Below are 21,607 nucleotides of genomic sequence, written 5' to 3' on the forward strand. Positions count from 1 at the left end.
AAAAAAAAGATATTTCTTCATTTTTCAAATTAAATTTATTCTTTATTTTTGGAACAATGAATTATGCAAAATGGTATTTATGTACTCCCACACTTAATACAACTTTAAGTTTAAAATTTATTCATTTAGTTTAAAGTTAATGTAAATTAAACTGTGATAGAATAAATACAAAATAAATATTATTTATTATTATAAAGACTTGATAATACTAGTCAGATGAATTCTAGTTTTCTTGTTACCAGAAAAATGATTTCTACAAATTCCTATTTCAATTGCACGGAATAGTGAAAGTAGGTTTTCTAATTGATATTTGTCATAAAATTAAGGCCTTGGTTTTAATTAAATGATCTATTTTGACACCTAACTTTAATTTTTAACTACATAACTTGTTCATTGCTGCTAAATTGATTCATAATATAACTTAAAATTATGAAGAATTTTTGACTTGATTATTAATAATGAAATTTATTCTAACCTCAAAACAAGCATAACATCTAAATAAACATATGAATATATAATTATTATAAAAATTGTTTTAAAAACACACAAGATATTTCTCATATTTTTTAAAATACTCTCTTTCTAATTAAATAACAATTCCCTGTAAAATGTTCCTGTATAGCATTTCAATTTTGCTTTGAAAGAAACTTTACTAAACTTGTAAGAAGATTTTTTTTACTTAGTTTGTATAACTATTGTAGACTCTGCTTACACATATTTATAAAAAGTATGTTCTTAAAGAACTTGTTTTGTTTTTTCATCTTAATTTACTTCAATTAATAAAGAATTCTATTTTGTCTGAGTATTTAGCTTAAAATATATACCATTTTTGCATAAACACAAAATTATCGTGACTTTACTTGTTTTAGTAAATTTAAGGAACTTAAAAGTGGTTCCTAGTTAAAATAAACTTCTTGAGAACTTATCTATTTAAAAAAAAATTATTTACACAAGTTAGACAAACCGTTTATTGTGCTACTTTTTAAAAAAAGTAAAACTCCTAAGTATATATTTACTTTTGAATCAAACGAAAAATAAAAATAAAAGTAGTAACTTTTTGGTTCAGTTGGTTTCAAAAATTCAAAGTTTGCTAATCCTGGTTAAATTTGGTATATCAAAAATGTTATGCTAATTTTTATAGCATTTTTATTTTATTATTAACTTAAATAAACTATTTACTTAAAGTTCTTTTCTTATAATACTTTTACTTTTTAAGTTTAGTTATCAGTATTTAAACCATTTTTAACTATTAGAACATAATTATGAGAAAATCTCGGGCTTGGCATGTTGTTTTGTAAAATTAATAAAATAAGTTAATGTAAAGTTAGTTTTAGTAAGTACTTTTTGTTAATCCACTAATTACAAGTACTTACTAAACTTAATTAAAAATAATCTAAAACTAAGTTAAATCAGATACTATTCTATTGAATTAGTTATATCTAAAAAACTATGATTGAAAGCCTAAATGTTAAAGCTAAATACATTTTTTAACAAACTAAGTGTAGGTTTTTGTTAGATTTAAAGTAATAACGCTATAGATTTATAGAAAAGTTTTAATTAGTTAATTGAACAATAAACTTAAAATTCATTAAAAGATTGCTATACATTTTGTTTTTTATTCTATATTAAATTTTACATAAATCTGATTTTTTTAAATAAGAAGTAATAATATATAAAGCTCATTATGTAAAATTAACCATTTCTTAGCATTTATTTTTAATAAAATAATAACAAATGAAAAAATGCACGCACAAAAATTTTCCACCAACAACAACAAGCAAGATAAAACATTATGTCTGTTTGAGAGTCCTAACCAACAAAAGAGACCTTGTAAAACCTACTTTCGCTGAAATGTTGAAAAGAGGTCCGAAATACAACAAAACCTTTCAAACTAACGATAAGAAATTAAACCTAGGTGAACAAGCAAACACAATTAATGAACTGTTGAATGAAAGCAATAAGTTCATTTCTTCTAGTTATGGATGTAAGTTTGAAGATAAATATCTAATTGGGCCCAAGTTAGGTCAAGGTGGCCAGGGTAGTGTATACACAGGTTAGTCTTATATTGAGTTTTTCCAACATAATCTTATCAATTTAACAATTTAAAACGATTGACTTTATTAAAAACAAAGCTGAAGTAAAAAAAAAGCTGCACTCCTATCATCTTATAATAAAACCGAAATCACACAAAATATGTTTTTTTGTAATTTTTGCAACTATATATATTTTTGTAAGCAAAGCCGAACCCGTAACTTATAATCAATTAATTCTAAATTAATTATTATTTTAGGTAAAAATCGTACTGGATTTGAAGTAGCAGTTAAATGTTTAAACGCCGCATCTTACAAAGAAAGTGTTTGTGGTGGACAAAATCTACCAGAAGACTTGGTACATTATTATAAGGCAACGAGAAATAAAGAATATCCAGGTTTGTTTTGTTATTTTTAGTCTTTTAACAATTAGACTACTTTAAAAAAAAATAATATTCGTTAGTTGAAAAATGTAATACACCGATTTTTGTTATTCAAGTTTTAATTTTTCAAACGGTTCCAAGCAATCTAAACTAGTTATCATTACATTTTTAAAGGTGTTGTTAAGGTATTCGAGTGGTTTCAATATGAAAAGTGTTTTTTGATCGTGATGGAAAAACCGAAGGGCTTTATTACTATGAAGCAATACATCCACGTAAAAAGGGGCTTTGTTGGAAAAAAACGCAAAAAGGATTTACGTTGATGTACGTATTTTCTTTGTTAATATGTGTTACTAAAACTATTTAAATGTTTTTTCAGTAATAGGTGTATAGTTATAGGTTTACTATAAAGATATATATTAAATGTTTGTTTTTTTACAAAATTTAATAAGTTAAATCCTTATTTTGAATAAAGATGTTACATTTGAATATATAACAGTTACTGAATATTTTGGAAGTGATTCACTCAAACGGAGTAGTTCATCGCGATGTCAAGCCAGAAAATATCCTGATTAATCCACGAAACTTAAATATAAAACTCCCTGACTTCGGCTGCGCAGTTTGTAAACAGGTAGGTCATATACAAATTGCAGTACATAATTAATTAACTATAACGTAAAGCTAAGTATTGTGTTAGTTACATTACTGTTTTGTGTTGTATAGATAAATGAAATTCTGAATGAAGAAAAAAACATACCTTTTTTCAGCTTTAATGTATAAATAATTTTTTTTACCCCAGATAATAAATTGCACCTTATGAGTTTCTTCTATAAAACTAAAGAACTTTTTGCTTTCTAGAATGCTGGTTTTGAAGATTTCAAGGGAACATTGTTGTACTATCCACCGGAGTACTTCAACACTAAGCGCTACAATGGTGAACAGTTGGACTTTTGGGGCGCAAATCTGGTTCTTTACATGATGGTGCAAGGCAACAAGGCTTTTAGAAATCCCATGGAGATTATGAAAAAGAAACAAGTTTATTGTGGCGACTTGTCGTTGCAGTTGAGGTCTTTTTTGTATGAAGCGCTGCATAAAGACCGCTTTAAAAGGCTCAATAAAATAAGTGTATGGAACCACTTTTGGTTACAAAATCCTTAGTTAAGAGATGAAGAAATCATTTAGGAATATTAACATGAGTAAAAAAAGTTTTGTGTAATTATATAAACATTGATAAAATTAATGCAGTGAAGATGACCCCAACTAAATGTTTTACCTAAAATGTTTTTTTGTTTTATTTTTGTTTAAAAGCATAGTAATTTTCGAGCAAAAAAAAAATCGTGGTTCTGATTTATAATTAAATTAAAGTTTTAAATTTTAAAAATTCATTTAACTTTTTGTTTATTCTATTCTATCATATAAGATTATTATTACTTAAGCGGTTTTACAATTAGTTAAGTACTATTTAATGTTTTTTTAACATTAATTAAGCTTTTTTAATTTTTTTTTGAAATTTTTTTCTACTATCTGGTAGTATGCTAATTTTATAACACATTTAAAGTTTGTTAAGAAGAAATTGTTTTTGTAGTTCTACCGGACTAAAAAAACATCAAGGCTTTTAAACTGGACCAATTTCTAGAAAACTACTGAACGAAAATGAAAGTTTGAGTATGGTGTAAAACAAAGCTAACTTACACTGTAAAAAATACACGTTAGTAGTAAAATTATCATTTCTGACTTATTTTCTAAAGAAATAAGTACATTTGTTTAAAATAAAAAAATAAAAAGTTCTGAACTAAAAAAAACTATATAGTATATTTTACTAAATTTTAAGCATTTAAAGTTTAACTTGTATTAATTTCATTTCGAATTTGAATCTTTTGTTTTTAATAAATGACTAAAGTTTGTTTGAATAAGCTCTTTTTTTTTTAATAATAGGGCTCAAACGTTAAGTAAAACTCTCAAGAATAGTTAAAAATTTTAAAAACATCAAGTAAAATTTATGTTTTGAAAGCGTATATTAGTTATTTATTATAGGTAAAGATTTAATTATTTTTGATTTAATGGAACATAAAATCTAGGGATAGCACCTTTAGTACAATAAGACTCTAAATTTTTATTTCTAATTTTTTTTTGATTGTATAAGAAATCACATATTGTGAAGCTAAGTTTAAACTTTTAAATTTAGTAGCTGAGTTAATTTTAAACAAGAAAAATTAAAAGTACTCTTTTAAAAAAAAGCTTTAGTAGTTATGAACAGTTATATAGTTGACAAAACACGTTTTTGATAACAGCTCTACATTTTTTAATCAAAACAAACTTGTATAACTCTAAATAATATACAACTGGAAAGAGGTTAATAACTTCGATCAAGGTATAAAAAGCAAAAATGTAAATTTTACCTATTACAATCATCGTAAAATTATATATATATTAATTTTTTGTTGTTAGACTTAGTATATAACTTTTAAATTTACGATATATTGCAATTGACCTGATTAGATTACACTCATCATATAAATGTATGATATACTGTAATTGAACACAGTTGTACTCCTTCGGATCTGATATAAGCGGGTTAATTTGGTTTTGTAACTGGAAATAATACTAGTAGTAATCGATTTGAACTATAATTAATATTTTTCATTATTGATCGGATGGGAAATAAAAGTGTGTACATGGATTTAATAAGTCAGTTAGAACAGATTGAATTAATTTTAATGTATAGTTAAATAAGAAGGAGTTAAACTAGCACCAAAAGTTTAGTATATTATAGCATTTGAGAAGGCGATAATTAACACTTTTAAATAAGCTCTTAACAAAACCAAAAGTACTTATAAGAAAAGACTAAATGTATTTGTTATACTAATTTATTATTAAAACATTAATTTGCCTAAGAATCATATAACAACATGTCTGCAGATAGGACAAGTGTTGTGATCAGCAAACCATGTATCGATGCAATCGCAGCAAAATGAATGCTGACCTCCGCAGTCCAGTTGCTTCATCAATCTTCCAACTTCGACTTCTCCCAGACACACTTGGCACTGATCTCCTACGTGAGACTCATCAGCTTCGAACTGATGAAACTGGGTTCAGCTCAAGTAGCAAACTACAAATGATCATTTAAAAGTGGCTTAAATGGAAATGGCGCTTTCAGAATAAAACTCTTAATTAAAAAGAAAAAAGTAAAGATTGCAAAACTTAGTGGGTCATAAAATTTACTTATAGCTAGTTATTATGAATTAACTTCTTTTATAACTCATTTGGAAATGTTATTGTTATTCTAAACTTAGGTCTTCATTCGTATTGTGTTGAACTGTTGACAGATTATCAAAAGTAGACATTTTAGGCCACTTATAGTTGTTAAGGGCCTAATAAATTTTGATGTAATGTTGTAAGTATATAATAAAAAAACAATCAATTAATTTTTGCAGACACTTCTGCATATATACTGTATAAATTAAACTATTTTTAAAATGCAAAAGATTAGTTTAAACCAAAATGTTGTTTATTTTTATTTTATAAAAAGTATAAAATAAAATTTATTTAATTAGATTACATGAATAATATACACATAAATATTAAGCATACTAACTGTTGCATGATGGAGAAATAGCTTTTCATAGTCTCCATATCCGTTTTGAGCATAAAAACCGGGTGTTGGTTCTAATTCTTCCATTATTTTTGTATATATCTTTTAAATCTAGCAATTATTTTTTATATAATATTTTAACTTTAAGCTTAGAAGTTTAAAGTTTGTTAACTTTTATTAGTTCTATAATAAGAAAAGAAAAACAAATCGCTTTTAATATTGTCCAACTCTGAGTTATTTTGTTGACTACTTTCAAAGTGTCAATAGTTAGGAATATTTCCAAAATTTAAATACGTTAAGAGAATTGTAAATGTTTACGGTATTTTGAAATAATGCTAACATACTATGCATATAAACATAAGTTATGAAAAAAAAGCAAACATTTTCCAAAAGAATATTCTTGTTATTAAAACTTAATAAAATATCAAATTAAAACTTCCTTATTTAATGAAAATATTACGGACTAAGTTAAAATAATTTATCCCTTAATAAAGAAAAACTTTAGTATATCATTAAATTGTAAAATTAACAAACAGAAATCAAGAATTGGCATTTAAAATAGTTTGATAGCAACAAGATAACGATATCAACGATATTCAAATAACAACTATTTTTATTGGAAATCATAAATCTTATCAACATGCATTAATAGAACGATTGAAACAAAAAAAAAACTTCTTATAAAAAAGAAATCATTAATAGTTTATTTTAAATTGTCATCCCTAAGTGAAGACATAAAATTATCAAGAAATTTTTAAATAGTAGGTTAAAAATTTGATCTGAAACAATAGCTACTCTGCACTTTACCTTATGAATCTGTTATGAAATGTTTCCTAAAAACTTTTATAAGTAAGTTATTATTCTTAGGAAAAACAATTACTAAGTTTCACCGCAGAGTTATTCTTATCACCAGGATACACAAAAAAAAATTATGAGTTTTAATAATAAATAAAATTAAATTTATAAAATTATATACTAACAGGTCTTTTAAATTAGTTATAGGATTAGTAATGATTAGTAAGAAAGATATAAAATCTTTGTACACATTGATTTTGTATAGTAATTTTTTAAGTTTTATTAAAATTAAGCTAAGCCAATATGAACTAAAAATAAAAATTTCTACTAATTTACTCATTCTTTCATATGAAAATAAAATTCTTAATTAGTAAAGATAGATTAAGTTATATTAGTAAATAAAACTAGTTTGTTTATAATAAACTGCCCAGTACTTCTAATATAATATAGAAGTAAATAATGTCAATAAGTATCCTCATTATTACTCTATCAAATTTAGGTTTACTTTGTATCAAATATTTTAATAAATATCATAAAAATTCAATGTTAAAATACACAAAAAATATGAATACAAAAAAAATCTTTGAGCTAAAGGGAATTAACTTTTAATATTAATGAAGTAGTTATCACTAAATTAAGTCTTATAATCAATCAATAAACTTCAAGTATTGTCTAAACCATTTCATTGCAGACTTCAAAGTGGTGTTTTAAAACTTGCAGACTATTAAGTATTTTAGAAAATATTTAAACCTTCTATAAAAACACCAATCACCTAGAAAGTAATTATTCCTATAAAACTGGTTAACCTGTTATATTATAGTTATTTATATAGAAATAGTATCTAAAACAAAATACTTCAAGTTTCTTCAAAAATAGTTCAACACTAAACAAATATTTATTATTTACTCTTTTAGTGGTTCTATTTTATTTCTCTTTGTCACTTAATTTAAATTAAGTTTATAGATAACTTAAAGAAGAAATTAAATACTCATTAGAAAAGTTTTGATTCTCTCTAAACAACAATTTTGAAGTAATGTAATGGTATTTTTAATTAATTAAATAATAATAGAAATTAAGAAAAAGCAAACTTTTCAGAGTTAGAATTAAGTAAGAAAATTAAAATGATTTAAAAACATATATAATAAATTTATAACTTTCCTGAGTTATCCTGAGAATAGTAAGAGAGTGGAAACCCTGTATTGTGGTGTTACATAAACTAACTAACTTAAAATTAATTAAATACTTATTTGATATAGCTGTTTTTGATAGCAAACTTTCATAGGTCCTTTTTCAAAAACGATATTATCTCTACTCTTTCATGGCTTAAAAGGTCAACTTTAAGCCATTTTGATCTATTGGAGATTCAATAAAATGCACTGCACACTGAGAAGGTTGCAAAGCAACTCTTTGATTCACAAAAATTTAATTTATCTTTTAAGAGAAAATGAAATTTAGATAAAGTAGCTTCTACTAAAAGAAATTACATGCATAGGCTGTTTGTATTAACAAAAGCTTGTTTTTAAGTAAGTGTGAAAAAAAAAACCTTCTATAAATTCTACAAAATAAGCTAACTTAAAAAAATATACTCTTTTGCATTAAACTTATAAATTAAGATATTGAGTAAATTTTTCAAAAGTGTTTTGCTCTAACAGAATAATTGCTATGAAGCTATTTTTTTGTACTTATTTTCCATGTTTAAACAAATGGGAAAAGCAATTTCCAAAATCGGGCCAATAGATGCAGATTTTGCTCATGCTACAATAAGTAGAGAAAAACTTTATTTTCTTATTTAAAATTAATTTATAAATGTTACTTGCTGGAGTGATTTCTCTTATGCTAGTATTTTCATTTACAATAAACTCATTATGTTTAACAAAAACACTTTTTTAGTCAGTAAATCTTAAATTTTTATTTTTGACTTGGCAATAATACCTTAACTAAAAACAGAAACTGAGAAAACCAAAAATTTATGTCATAAGACTTTTTACAACATTTATGTGAATTCTCTTTATACTTATAAAATTTAAACTTTATTATGAGAAACAAAAATTTTTAATTTAGATATTATAAATACAAGTGTCATTCTAATTACGGTCTAATTTGTACCGTTTTTACTAATATTTTCAGTTTTCACGCCTAATTGTAAATTTACTGTACTTCTATAATAATGTTTTATACTTCATATTTTAGCTCAGAGTATATAGTTTCCAAAATGTTATTTTTTATATTTGGTAGGTATGAATGGTGCTTGATCCCATAGAAAAGTGGTAAAATATGGCTTTCTTTCAATATTTAAGAAAATCTGACAAAAAACAAACGTTTTTTAGTTGTTTGACTCTAATTAACTTTTATAAAACATATAAAGGATAATTCAGCAATCAAAAACTTTTAAATGTTCTTAATTTTATCAATACTGTGTGTTGTTCTTTATTAAATCATAATAAAATATTAAAAGCTTGCTTTTTAAAAGATATTTACATTTTATATAGAGTGGTTTTAAAGTAAGTAAATACTTTATATATTACAATTTAAGCACATAAAAGATAATTTCTAATAAATTTGTTTCTTTAACTTGAAAACTCCCAACAACTGTTGATATTGCTTATAGTTATCATGCTAGTTAAGCACTGAATTATGCAAACTTTTACTTGTTTTATAAAAATAATTTCACGCTTGAGTAAATATAACACTGCTTTATACCAAACTTGCTCCAAACTTATAACTTCACAACATCAGGCTTAATTGAAAACAAACTTAAGAAATACAGTTGTTCTGAAACCTTGTATAGTTAATAATTTTAACAAAGTGTGTTTAAATTGGTAAGTTCTTCAGTATGTAGTATGTACTCCCACTGCACTAGAAAATTATGGAAACTAGATATAGTTTATAGAACATTTATCTTTAATGTCTTTTGATTGAAAATATAGTTGATGTTTTCATCCTAGCTTAATTTAATAATCTAGTTAGAGTAGTATTGTGGTTAAATAAATCTATCCTAAATTTGCGACTATTAAGAAATGTGATAGGTCATGACTTTTTCATCTAATTAATTTTTTTTTAATTCTCACTAGGCTCAAAACCAAAAAAAAAATTAAGAAAATTTTAACACTCTCTTTGTTTAAAACTTAACAAAGAAGAAAAATATTCAACAAGCACACAAGAACTTTGTATATTAGTTTTAAGTTTGCTCCTTTTTATTCAAAATTCATGTCCTGACAAAATACTTTTATGTACTTTTCAAATATTTCTTTGGTTAGTTTTATTTTTTTTTAATTCATATTTTTTTCTTCTTATTAAAAATGAGGTACCAAATAAAACTTAAATTTTTATTTGTGTTTGTAAAGTTATGTGATTTTTATTTTGTTCTGATTAAGTTTGAAAGAAGTTAAAATTTATATTAATAATTACAGTACTAGACTTTTCTTAAATTTATAGTTTAGAATGATAGTAATTCACTGTAAGCTTAAGTAAACAGCTATGGTAACCATTTTACCTAAAAAAAAGAATTAAAAAAGTTAGTTAAATTTTACCTGAGTAAAACCATATTTTTATTTTCAAAAAGTGGAATTTTTTATAAAGATCATGGAAAAGCCTTAAAAACCCTGGAATTCAAAATAATTTTAACATATTATAGAAACTAAAGTTATAGTATATAAGAGATCTTAATTACATTTAACAAATAGTTATAAAATATTTACAGTTTTATTAAATAAAAAACAAATTTTAAGTAACACCACAGCTTTATTTTAGCAGTTTTATGTAATAAATATTTTTTTATCTTTAATTATAGTTTTTAATTTAAAAAGGACAATTAGTGTTACAAAATAGACTATTTATACTCTGGAACTATTAAACTGTTTATAAATTAAAGTTATATTCTAAAAAAAGTTTTTGCTTTAGACAACATTTTAAAAATTAAAATATTTTGTAGTAGTTCAGATTAATTAAATACTTTGTTTAAAAGAGAGGTGTAAAAAATAAAACAGAAAGATAATTGACGCAAAAGTTAAGTTTGACTACTAAAATAATATTAAAATTAAAACAAAACCTTTTTTCTCTATGAGATTTTAAATATAATTTATGAAATATATTTTGAGTGAAACTTTCAGCTTAAATTTGAAAATTAGGCGAAAAATAGCTATTAAATCTTGAGTCTGGAAATAACATAAAATGTTTTAATCAAAAATCATCACAACTTTAGGTAACTGGAGTTGTTAACATTGTATAAATATTAATAATAAAACCTAAATTATATAAAAAAAAGAATAAAAAAGTTAAGAATTATGTTTTCATTAGTTTTATTTATTATATATCACATTTTTAGTTAAAAAAAAATCTGTTAAATTATAATATCAAAACTATAATTATTTATAATAAAATATAATTTGAAACTTATGTTTGAAATTTTACTTAAAATATTTTGAAGAGTTTTTCTTGTTTTAAAAGCTTGTTATAAATTTATTAAAAAAAGGTGAAGTGTAGTTTAAGAAATAAAGTCTAAGTTTTCTGACTATTTTAAGTATAGTTTATTGTAATTTTTTTTTGTAATAAAATGATAATAAAAAAAACAAATAGTATAAAATTATAAGGTACAATACAGTATTTTTAATAAAGTATTTTATTTGAAAATTTAAATTTAATTTCTTTAATTAATAGTTGTTTGTTGTCTAATCTAAATTTCGCAATTATTTGAATAAATTAGTTTAAATCTTCTAGGTTTTTCACTTTTATTAATGATTAAAATTTACTTGTTTTTCCTAAAGTATAACATTCTATTTTTTTTTTGTACATTTACATGCTTAAATTTTACCTGTAAAAATAGCCACCTTAGATTATAGAAAAATTAGTTGTACATTCTATATTTGTATATCCAAAACTAGTAACGAAATTGAAATTGTAGATATCTGTGAACTTTTAGTTTGAAAAGTCTTAAAAGTAAACAATTAGGATAATATTATTTTTACATTGAGGAAAATTAACTAAAGATTTTAATTGTAAACAAAATGTAGTACATTTATTAGGATTTTAGGACCAAAATTATTAACTTAATAGAATTATTGAACAACTTAAGTATAATTAGACAAAGTACTACTACTTATTTATCTAAATTTAAATTAAAGGTTTACAGGGTTGTCACAATACTTACTCAGGTTAGTTTAAAACAAAAAACCTTTAGTTGGCCCAGTCAAAGTTCAGACAATTTAATATTTCAAATATTTGTAGCTCAACTAAAGTTAGTTTAGTTTCATATTTTTTGAATATCTCAGGTAAGCTTTAGAAATTTTAAAAGTTAAGTTAAATTTTTTGTTAAAATTTTAACGAGTTTGATTTTATTTAGCTATAATATTTTCTTTATAACACATTATATTACTATACAAAACTGAAAATAATCAAAAAAACTAAATATGCTTTAATAAATACTTTACTAACTTTGCTCAGAGTCGCCAATCATTTGAATTTTTCTAATTATGTTCGATAGTTAAATAATTTAAGGTGACTCAGTAAAACTTGAGCGTTTTAGTATTTTATGAGGACTTTAGTAATAAAAATTACAAATATTTAAAAGTCACTTTGAATTTAATAAAACTTTAGTACATAATAAAAACTTAATTTTATGCACTTTTCTTTAACTACAGTTAATGAATAAAAAATTTTATCTGAAACTATTCTTCAAAACCTAAGCGTTCAAATAAAATATTCAAAGTCTTATTTTAAATAGAGTTAAATACTGTAGTACCAGAAGTAGTTTTGAACAACTAAATTTAATAAAATCCAAACAGAATATTAATAAGTATTAAAATGGCTTTCACATTTGCTGCCTTCTGTTATATAGTAGCGTTTATAACATCAATGTTCCTGATATTTCTGTCAGCGTACCAGACGATTGCCTTCGACGAGCTCAAATCTGCCTACAAAAACCCGATAGACCACTGCAGAAGCATGAACCCTCTCGTTCTACCCGAATATGTTGCCCACTCAACCGTTACACTTTTGTTCCTTGCAAGCGGTTGTTGGATTTCATTCGGTTTCAACATTCCGCTGGTCGCTTTCCACTGTTACAGGTACAAGAAACGTCCGTCTTACATGACCACACCGGGCCTGTACGACCCAACCACCGTTATGAACCGGAAAAATCTGGATTACGGTTTTAAGGAGGGCCTCACTAAAACGTTTTTCTACTTTGGTTCGTTTTTCGGCTACCTGTTTGGTCTTGTGTACGCCCTCGCGAACTAGTTGGCTGCGCATCATTCTCTAGATGTTTATTTGATGTGCATATACGTTAATATTTTTTTTTTCGCTGATAAAAAACTATTTCAAAAAAAATTTGTATTATGTTTTAATCTAAAGTTTTAATTTTACAGTACCGATAACAAAAATTAATAAACCTTGAACTTATAAAGTTATTTAAACATATTTAAATTTTAGTTAATTTTAGTTTATTTCCATTCTAAGTTTTTTAATATTTAAATTTTTAAATCTAGTTTGTTAATAATGTTTTAGTACAAAGTGTAATTATGTTGTTCTATATGCTTGACATATTTGTTTCACATCTAAACTCTTCGGTTAAGGTTTAAAATTACAATGAATTAATTTCTACTTGTATTATATCTCTACTATTTTTCCTAGGCAACTGATATTATTTATTGAACTGAAAATCCTACAATAAGGTTTTGCTGAAAAAGACCCACTGGCAACATTTTAAATAAACACTTTAGTTTTACAGTTTATATAAAGATAGTTTGTAGACTTAAAGTTTTTATTCTTCAGTTAATTTCCTAATTAAACTAATTTAAAGAAAAAAAAATATTAAAAATATCCTCTAAATAGTTGTTATAAGTAAACTCTTCCCCGAAGCATTAGCAAACATATTTTTAAAACATAAGTATTGACAAAAAAAACTTAAAACCTTAATAAAATAATTAAATTGTAGAGCTCTAATTTTCATAATCAAAACTAAAGATGAAGTCTAATGAACAAACTAATGTGTTTTAAATTTTTTAAATATTATGAACGGAATAACCAAGCAAATCATATAGTTCATCAAAAACTTTATACAAGTATTTGCATTTAGTGTTAAACAATCATGGGTTTTGTATATTTTAAGTCATTTTTTTTCATCAAACTTTGTTTAAACTTTAGATTAAAATATTTTGTTCCATATAAAAGATAATAGATATTTTTATTAATAGACAAAAAAAACTATAAAAATATTGTAGGACTTTGTGTGCGAAGACACCTTTTAGATATCGAATAGTAAACCTTTTAGATACAGTTTAACGTCGTTGTAAAGAACTTGTAAAACAAGATTTTCTCAAAATTAACAAGTTTTTGTAAACAGGTATTAAAAAAAATAAAAGGCCATAATCAAAATTAGCATTTAATGTAAAGTCGCATAAAAACTACAAGTTCAAATTTTGCCGGATAAAAAGATGAGTAAGACGAACTAACCAATTTTTCAAACTAATTTATTAATATAACTAATTCTGTACTAAATTATAACTAATCATTATAAAAAAAATAATAATAATTTTGAAAATAAATCTATACAGTTTGCTAAAATTTATTAGACCTTTTATTGATTGGTATTCTGATTGTAAAAAAGGTTTAGCTAAACTAATTTCTTTTGTATCAAACCTATTTGCAAATGGTAATACTATATTACAAAAAATACTGGGAACTAGTTCATAAAAAATATTTTATTTTATTTATAATTCTAATGATAGTTATTTAGTTTTTATTTTAAGTTAGTATTAATGTTTTGTTAAATAAAACTTTGTCGCATATTAACTTTTCTAAAAACTTTTACTTGAAAAAGTTATCCACGAGTTTAATAAAAAATAAAGCTACAGATCAAAACAAAAAACCTTATACTACAGTTAAAACAAATGTAAAAAACTTTAAAAAACAAATCAAACGTTGTTTAATAGAAGGAAATTACTTTTACGGGTAGCTATCAAATTTGTACCTGCGTACAAAATTGCAGGAGGATACAAAATTGCACAAGTGAATAAATTTGTACGAAGATTACTTTGCACGAATACATATTTGCCCGAGGGAATAAAACTGCGCAAAGATACTTTTGCACAAAGACACTTTTTGCACTAGCAGATATTTTTGTAATGGTTAATTTTTTTAAGTTTATTTTATTTATATATATTTTTTTTTTAGTATCAGTGTTTACCCTAACCCTTACCCTCGGTTGGGTATCTTTTTTTTATAATTCTTATTAGCTATTTTTATTTTTTTATTTTTGCTATCACTATTACCCCTGCCTAACCCTTACCCTTGGTCAGTATTTTTTTTTTTGGTTTTTTCTACTCTCGTGCAAAAATGTAACTCATTTAACATTGCCCATTGGTGAAAATTTGTCTTTGTGCAGTTTTTTTACCTCGTGCAATTTATTAACCTCGTGTAATTTAGACCCGTTCCCACTTTGTTTCTGCCTTGTTGACCGGATATACTTAAAAATGTAATGATACTAAGCACATTGTAATTTTGTAGATTACAAGCAAATTGTAATAATATTAACATTTCATTTTCTTACTTCAAAGCATGTGAGTAAATATAGGATATTTTGTAACATTAAAAATATTCAATAAGCTTTCTTAAAACAATTTTCCCAATTCTCAAAACAATATTATTTATTTAAAAGAGTTAATATTCATTTCAATGCGTTTGTCTTTCAAATACGCGCTTAGTTGGTTAAGTAGTTATTCCGCACATCAAGTTACGATTAAATTCAACGTTTTAATTACTAGTTTCGAGAATCAAGAAAAAGTCTACATCGCAGAGTTGATGTTAGTAATCTATAAAACTTTACGATTGTCAATACTTTTTATAGATGTTATTTGTGTCGTTATTTAATAGTTTATCTCTTCAGAACTAAGAACTATTACTTAAAATAAAGTAAATAGCATTTTTTCAAAGTGTGTTTTATTCATAACTTAGAAAATATTTGTTTTTAAACTTATTACTGTAGCAAATCGTAAGTAAAGCAGTCAGTTGATAAGTTACTAGAGACCACATAGTTAAGACATAACTACAACCAGCATTAATATAACTATTTGGTTAAAGTAGAGACCACACAATGTCTTTCAAGAACCTTGTATCTTCTGGTTCAGGAATCTTTAATCAGACAACAGAAGAATTGCACACTAACAACAATGGTGATCGCAAATTAATAACCCTCATCAAGTAGAGATGATGAAAGATAGTATTAAATTTTGTCCGTAGAGTAGTATTCTACAACAATTTAGAAAACTAAGCGAAGTTAAGCAGCTAACTAATGAAAAAGAGTTAAGAAAAATACAAAAGTGGAAACTAAAAGCTAATAAAGCAAAACAAGGTAGACGTAGCAAAGGAAAAAATCAGAAACAACAGCAGAAAAATAGCAGTTACAGTAAAAAATACGATAGCGAGCCAAAACATCAGGTGCCAACAGTGTAGCGTAAAAGTTATAAAAAAGACTCAAATACAAGTCTTCAAAAACAAAATCATAAACTAGTGTATCAAACTACATATTAGCTTAGGGAAAAAAATCTGGCAGTGTTTATTTCCTTTACAAAAAGAATTTACAACACAGAATAAAAAAGAGTCAGAGTTACTTATAGCAGGTCTGAAACTTTTAACATTTATCATAAATCCCTTTTGACAACAAGATAAAGGTATTTTCGCAAAACTAACATTAATAATGGTAAAAAAGTATAACGCTTTATTAACATGAAAATCTATTAAAAAATTTTTTAAACTCAGGTATTTTTCTTAAGAAGTTGAACTGAAAGAAGCTATTAAGTGTATTTGTTTTGTATTCTATTGTGATAGAATTTTTGAATTGTAAAATTTTATAGCTTAATTATTTGATATTAAGTTTTTTCTTTTGAATTACAATTTAGTGATTGAACTACTTATAAAAAGCTACGACATAATAATTGTACAACAAAAAAGTTTAGTAAAGCAATTTTTATATTAAAATTTTAGTCACAACATTTTTATCTAATTTTAAGGCAATATAAAATTATCAGAACTTTTTGCTCCTAAAATAATGTAGTGGAAATTTAAAGCTTTCAAATTCGACTCATGATAAGTTTTAACAAAAAATTTTAAATTTAAAATTTTTTTCAACTCCTATTTAGTTTTGACTGTTGACGATCGAAAGAAGCACTCGCTAAAATTTTCTCTTTATAAATTTATATTATGCAAAAGTTTTGTGTCGCTTTAAAAATAAATACTTTATTTTTGAATCTCTTAAAAGTTGTTGCATGAAAATACTACTGATTGTTTTGTAAAATATTTAAAAAAACGTTATCTATTTTGTTAATTGAAGTTTGAAATTTAAATATTGAGAAATTATGGTTTGTTAGGTTGAAAACAAGATTAAAATATTTTATTACATGCATTTGAAGTTTTTAGTTATCGGTGTTTAAAAAAAAACGAAGGCAGTTTATTTATCAGCATTTATTTATATTTATATCTACTAACTAAAATGGTATAAAAAACCTTGAGCTTATTTATGTGGCTAGGTTTATACAAATAGTTGTTTGTTGAAAACAAAAAACTAAAAATTTTGAAAATGCCTTTGTTAAAATGTTTTGGTAAATAAGTTAATAAAACTTTTTAATCTTCTTTAATATTATTACAAAAAAGATAAGATAGGTTTTTAGTTAAAGCTTTAACTTTTAACATATTTAGAACTTTTTAACTTTAATTTTACATGTTGCATAGTTTGTTTTTATAATTTTAAACACAACACCAAAAATGTCATGTAGACATAAAAAATAGTGTTAGTCCATGTTAAAAGAACGCCGTGATGAAGTGTCACTACGTGCTAAAATGTCACCCCGTGCTAAAGTTTCACTTCGTGCTTAAGTGTCACTATGTGCTAAAATGTCACCACGTGCTAAAGTTTCACCCCGTGCTAAAGTGTCACTCCGTGATAAAGTGTCACACCGTACTAAAGTGTTACTCTGTGCTAAAGTGTCACTCCGTGCCAAAGTGTCACTTCGTGCTAAAGTGTCACTACATGCTAAAATGTCACCCCGTGCTAAAGTGTCACCGGTGCTAAAGTGTCACTCTGTGCTAAAGTGTCACTCCGTGCTAAAGTGTCACTACGTGCTAAAATATTACTTTGTGCTAAAATATCACTACGTGCTAAAGTGTCACTCTGTGCTAAAGTGTCACTTAGTGCTAAAGTGTCAATACGTGCTAAAATGTCACTCCGTGCTTAAGTATCACTACGTGCTAAAATGTCACCCCGTGCTAAAGTGTCACCACGTGCTAAAGTTTCACACCGTGCTAAATTGTCACTCCGTGCTAAAGTGTCACTCAGTACTAAATTGTTACTCTGTGCTAAAGTGTCACTCCGTGCCAAAGTGTCACTCGTGCTAAAGTGTCACTACATGCTAAAATGTCACCCCGTGCTAAATTGTCACCGGTGCTAAAGTGTCACTCTGTGCTAAAGTGTCACTCCGTGCTAAAGTGTCACTCCGTGCTAAAGTGTCACTACGTGCTAAAATGTCACCCTGTGCTAAAGTGTCACTCAGTGCTAAAGTGTCAATACGTGCTAAAATGTCACTACGTGCTAAAGTGTCACTACGTGCTAAAGTGTCGCTCCGTGCTAAAATGTCACTCCGTGTGTCACCCCGTGCTAAAGTGTCACTCCGTACTAAAGTGTTACTCTGTGCTAAAGTGTCACTCCGTGCCAAAGTGTCACTTCGTGCTAAAGTGTCACTACATGCTAAAATGTCGACCCGTGCTAAAGTGTCACCGGTGCTAAAGTGTCAATACGTGCTAAAATGTCACTCCGTGCTAAAGTATCACTACGTGTTAAAATGTCACTCCGTGCTAAAGTGTCACTCCGTGCTAAAGTGTCCCTACGTGCTAAAGTGTCACTACGTGCTAAAGTTTCACTACGTGTTAAAGTGTCTCTATGTGCTAAAGTGTCACCCCGTGCTAAAGTGTCACAACGTGCTAAAGTGTCAATCTGTGCTAAAGTGTCACCCCGTGCAAAAATTTAATTTAAATTTAAAGGAAATAACAGTTTCATAAGTTGTTAATTCATAAGTTTCATAAAAATCTGTAACAAAACAGTTTATAATTTACTTTTAAAACTAAGCGTTTTATAATTGTGGTAGAAGCATTCTAGTACAATTTTTGCTGTAATTTTAAAATACTTGTGCAAAAGTCCCATACCGCTGAAGAAAAAACTTTCTAAATTCCTATCTATTCACAAGGTAAAACTTTTATAATATACATTTTATCATTAACAATAATAATTTGCATTGATTTTGAGTCAACTTTTTAATATAATGCTTGTAACTTGTTTATGCTGCTGGATTAATGCGTAACAAAACATAAATTTATGAAGACTGTTTCACCTTGTAAATTAATATAAATATGCTCTTTGTTTAATTTTATTTAAATTATACTTTTTTTATTTGAAATTTTACCTAAGAAATCATATTAGATGGATTTTACTTTATTTTATGCCCTCCTTTTTTTAAATAAAGTCCTGTGAAAATTATTAAAATATTTTAAAGATTAGGCATTCAAAAACTTAATTTCTACTATAATTTTTTTTATTTTTCAGAAAAATATGAATACAAACTTTTAATCTTTTTTTTAGTGATTTTGTTTTGGTTTAAAGAGTCTATTTTTACAACAGGGTTGCCACTTTACTTGTAAACCTGAAAATTGACATTTTGGGTAAAAAAACCTGGAATTTGTGAAATTCTAAGAAAAAAGGAAAAACCTTGAATTTTAAACAATTTTTAGGTGTTAAGTAAAAAAATTTTGATATAACACAATAAATTTACTATATAGATAACACAATTTCAGTTTTATCTTCTTAATACTAATATGGTAAAATTCCAGGTTTTCCCATAATTTTTGCTCAATATTATAACTTTCTTTTACTTTTTAATGGTTTTTCTATACCAAATTTTCTAAATGTTTAAAATTATTATTTTTAAGGTATACAGTTCAGGCTATGTACATTGTATATAGGGGTAGGTCTTTTTATGTGTACTATTTTATGGGCACTATTTTATGTGTAGAATTGCTGCAATCAATTCTGCCTATAATTTGATGTGATGTCATTAACATTATGTGTAGTATTTACATGTTGCTGCAATTAAGTTGCTGCAATTAAATGAAAAATAAAATACTGTCCAGGCCTTGCTTTATATAAATATTATGAATAGATTTTGTAATTTTAAATTTATAAACAAACAAATAAGAAAACTTGAATACACATAAACCAATAGTTTGATTTATTTGTAAATTTATTTAAATTATAATTTGTAAACTAAAAAAAGTAGTGGCTAGACTTCTTAAAAGATTATGGATAATTTTTTTTTAACATTTAATAAAGAAAAAAAACTTGAATACACTTAAACCAATTGTTTGATATAAAATTATATTTATGTAATTTATATTTTTTATATTAACAGAAGCAATGGCTTGGCATATTATAAATATTTTAAAATTTTTATTTATTTAACATTTTATAAACAAAATAAAAAAATTAAAACTAAACACACATAAACCAATTGTTTGATTTGTAGTTGTTTATATGTAATTTATATTTAGTAAACTTATAAAAGTAGTGGTATGCTCTTATGTGTACTATTTTATTGGCACTATTTTATGTGTAGAATTGCTTCAATCAATTATAATCAATGGGTAGTATTTAGATGTTGCTGCAACTAAATGAAAAATAAAATATTGTCCAGGCCTTATATAGATATTATGGATAGTTTTTGAGGTTTAAATTTATAATAAAACAAATAAAAAAAAACTTGAATACACATAAACCAACAGTTTGATTTATTTGTACATTTATTTGAATTGTATTTTGTAAATGAACAGAAGTATAGGCTAGACTTATTAAAAGATTATGAATATTTTTTTCATTTAAGATTTAATAAAAAAAAAAACTTGAATACACTTAGACCAAATGTTTGATTTAAAAGTATATTTATGTAATTTATATTTTTTATATTAACAGAAGTAATGGCTTGGCATAATATAAATGTTTTTAAAAATATTTTTATTTAAGATTTTATAAACAAAAAAAAATGAACACACATAAACCAATAGTTTGATTTATAGTTGTATATATGTAATTTATATTAAGTAAACTTATAAAAGTAGTGGTTTGCTCTTATGTGTACTATTTTATGGGCACTACTTTATGTGCAGAATTGCTTCAATCAATTGTGCCCATAGTTTTATATAAATTCAATTAAATTATGGGTAGTATTTAGATGTTGCTGTAATTAAATAAAAATAAAATACAGTCCAGGCCTTATATAAATATTATGGGTAGTTTTTGTAGTTTTAAATTTATAAACAAACATATAAAAAAAAACTTGAATACACATAAACCAATAGTTTGATATATTTGTACATTTATTTAAATTGTATTTTGTAAACAAACAGAAGTAGTGGCTAGACTTATTAAAAGATTATGGATAATTTTTTCATTTAAGATTTAATAAAGAAAAAAAACTTGAATACACTTAAACCAATTGTTTGATATAAAATTATATTTATGTAACTTATATTTTTTATACTAACAGAAGTAATAGCTTGGCATATTATAAATATTTATTGTTATAACAAAAAGGAATGCATTTTTATTAGTTTATTTAATTTTAGTTTTTAAGTTTTCTATTTTTTTTTAGATATTAACTCTATATAATAATATTGTTTGAATTGATACTTAATATATAACTGCAACAAAAACTGTCATATGATCTTAAACTTGAAACCAGTTGTTTTTGTTTTAGTTGTTTTTCACTACTTAAGTC

At 25.0% G+C, this 21,607-nt stretch overlaps 1 protein-coding gene and 1 pseudogene across 1 annotated transcript; both read left to right on the plus strand.

The window, feature by feature from the left end:
* Positions 1-1,734: 1,734 nt before the first annotated feature.
* On the plus strand, positions 1,735-3,674 carry LOC145829052 (serine/threonine-protein kinase pim-1-like). Its single transcript, XM_082936790.1, has 6 exons — positions 1,735-2,053; positions 2,291-2,428; positions 2,588-2,700; positions 2,910-3,041; positions 3,269-3,477; positions 3,656-3,674. Exons 1-6 carry the CDS (start codon positions 1,735-1,737, stop codon positions 3,672-3,674), a joined length of 930 nt encoding a protein of 309 aa, XP_082792916.1.
* An 8,922-nt stretch (positions 3,675-12,596) lies between these two features.
* Positions 12,597-13,031, plus strand: LOC145829053 (protein cornichon homolog 1 pseudogene; annotated as a pseudogene).
* The last annotated feature ends 8,576 nt before the right edge of the window (positions 13,032-21,607 follow it).

Source organism: Thalia democratica, chromosome 2 (genome assembly GCF_965202585.1).
Source record: "Thalia democratica chromosome 2, ktThaDemo2.hap1.1, whole genome shotgun sequence".
NCBI lineage: Eukaryota > Metazoa > Chordata > Thaliacea > Salpida > Salpidae > Thalia > Thalia democratica.